Source organism: Octopus bimaculoides, chromosome 14, assembly GCF_001194135.2.
Source record: "Octopus bimaculoides isolate UCB-OBI-ISO-001 chromosome 14, ASM119413v2, whole genome shotgun sequence".
Classification (NCBI taxonomy): domain Eukaryota; kingdom Metazoa; phylum Mollusca; class Cephalopoda; order Octopoda; family Octopodidae; genus Octopus; species Octopus bimaculoides.
In genome coordinates this window covers 22,136,756-22,138,665 of record NC_068994.1, presented here as the reverse complement: position 1 = coordinate 22,138,665, position 1,910 = coordinate 22,136,756, and the positions used below count along the sequence as shown (strand labels likewise).

Sequence of the window (1,910 nt, the reverse complement as noted above, 5' to 3'; positions counted from 1 at the left end):
ATTATAGGTAGATGTCTCATTTAGAACACCACCGTTTGCGGTTCCTTTGCTCCGACATACGTCCTTTATACTGCTGCAGAGGTGGATGGATGGGATTACTGCAACTGTAGCTGAATGGAAAAGATATTGAAATACTGTAATTTGTTGATGGTAAATTACATTTCTAGCCAATGGTTTTTGAGACATTCATGGGAGCTGGAACGATAACACAAAAGTATCTTTACTCCGCTAGTGCCGCCTCAGGAATGGATCAAATGATGATTGGGAGGGTGCTTGGATGCTGCAGTGCCTCAGCATTGTAATCAACCTCATTAATGCCGTAGGCCGTCTCCAGACTTTTTAGAAGAGAACACCAATTGCTTGGAGTGGTGTATAACTGAGGGAGTGTGCATATCTCTTTATTTGTTTTACTCATTGCTTGTTTTTTCTTAAATCCTCTTTACTCTCATTTTTTCTACTGTTTCTTTCTCTGACCTTCTTTCGTTCTTTTCGCTAAATTGTTTTCATTGTAATATTCCCAAATGAAATAAACTTCCATTAAAAAAAATCCTTGTGTTGAAAATAAGCATTTTTTTGGCATGTGTGCTAGCAACCTCCCTTACTCTCTCTCTCTCTCACACACACACACATGCTCACACACATAGATGCACACCCGCGACACACAATTTTGAAAACATATCCTTTTAAACGCCATGTGACGTGTAATTTGCTAACTAAACCAGCGGTTCTCAAGATGTCTAATACTAGCGTTTACGAGCCAAAATATTAATCTTTTTGTCCCCTCTCACTTTATTAATGACGAATTGCATCTATGTAGAGAAGTTAAAAAAGTTTAAAACTATTTCAGTTTTATCAACCGTAGCAATACGTCCGCCCTCATTTCAATCCCCATAGCCCCTTCCCATTAGAGAAACTTAACTAGACAACCTGTTCTCTGGTGAATGTTGAAGTGCCAACATTAAAATAACACTCAAGAAAAAAAGCTTTCGCACCTGCTTTAGACTCTAAAACTTCGAAACAACATTAAACATCTCGTTTTTAGCTAATTTTTTGCATTCGCTACACTCAGCTCTAATCTCATTGTTTCTTGTTCACTATTTGTTTCAATTTAACCCCCCCCCCCAACTTTTTTTTTCTCTGTCGCTCAAGCTCTCTGTTTACTTCTGAAATTCATTCTTCCACTATCTCACACAGTGGCTAATGATCACTGTTTTTTTTCGTAGCTCTCTGTAACTCTCAAATGTCTCTCACATTGACCTTCCTGTCTCTTCCTTTTTCTGTCAATCAGTGTCAGTGACTAAACGGCAACTTTCCATGCGCACACACACCACGTATTATACACCCAGATAAATATGCAGAAATACGCTTAAATATATTTATCTACGTAGTGAATTAGATAAAACAAATAGACAACAAATACACGCATACATTCACAGACACACACATATATATATAAATATATATATATATATATTTCTTTTTTAAAACAGTAAACTATAAAAAGTAGAATTCCGAACACAAACACACCAGCATTTTATTCCTGTTCAGTCATGAAAAACTCAGTCCACTCGGTGGAAGTTATCGACGTTGAAAAACGTCGTTTCCCTGGTAAACATTATGTAAGTATATTGCATGAGTTTTTGTATATATCTAGCTGATCATAAATGTGCTTTTTTTTCTTTGGAAATTAAATTCATAATAGTTTATTGTCACTATTTGAACTTCAAATTAGATGTCTATACACACACGTAGCTATTATATATTATACACACACTCACACGATAAGATGTATATTATAATATGATATATGACATATATAATGTATATAAATAATATTTATATCTATTTGTCTATAAATATTTACATCTGTATGCATATATATATATATATATATATATATATATATATAT

At 34.5% G+C, this 1,910-nt stretch overlaps 1 protein-coding gene across 1 annotated transcript in view; it reads left to right on the top strand.

The window, feature by feature from the left end:
- The first annotated feature begins 1,110 nt into the window (after positions 1–1,110).
- The window catches only part of LOC106873660 (SH3 and PX domain-containing protein 2A), a 90,525-nt gene continuing 89,725 nt past the window's right edge, over positions 1,111–1,910 (top strand). The window contains exon 1 of the mRNA XM_052972755.1: positions 1,111–1,619. Coding sequence (XP_052828715.1) covers positions 1,551–1,619 — 69 coding nt within the window. The 5' untranslated portion in view covers positions 1,111–1,550. The remainder of the gene's footprint in view (positions 1,620–1,910) is intronic.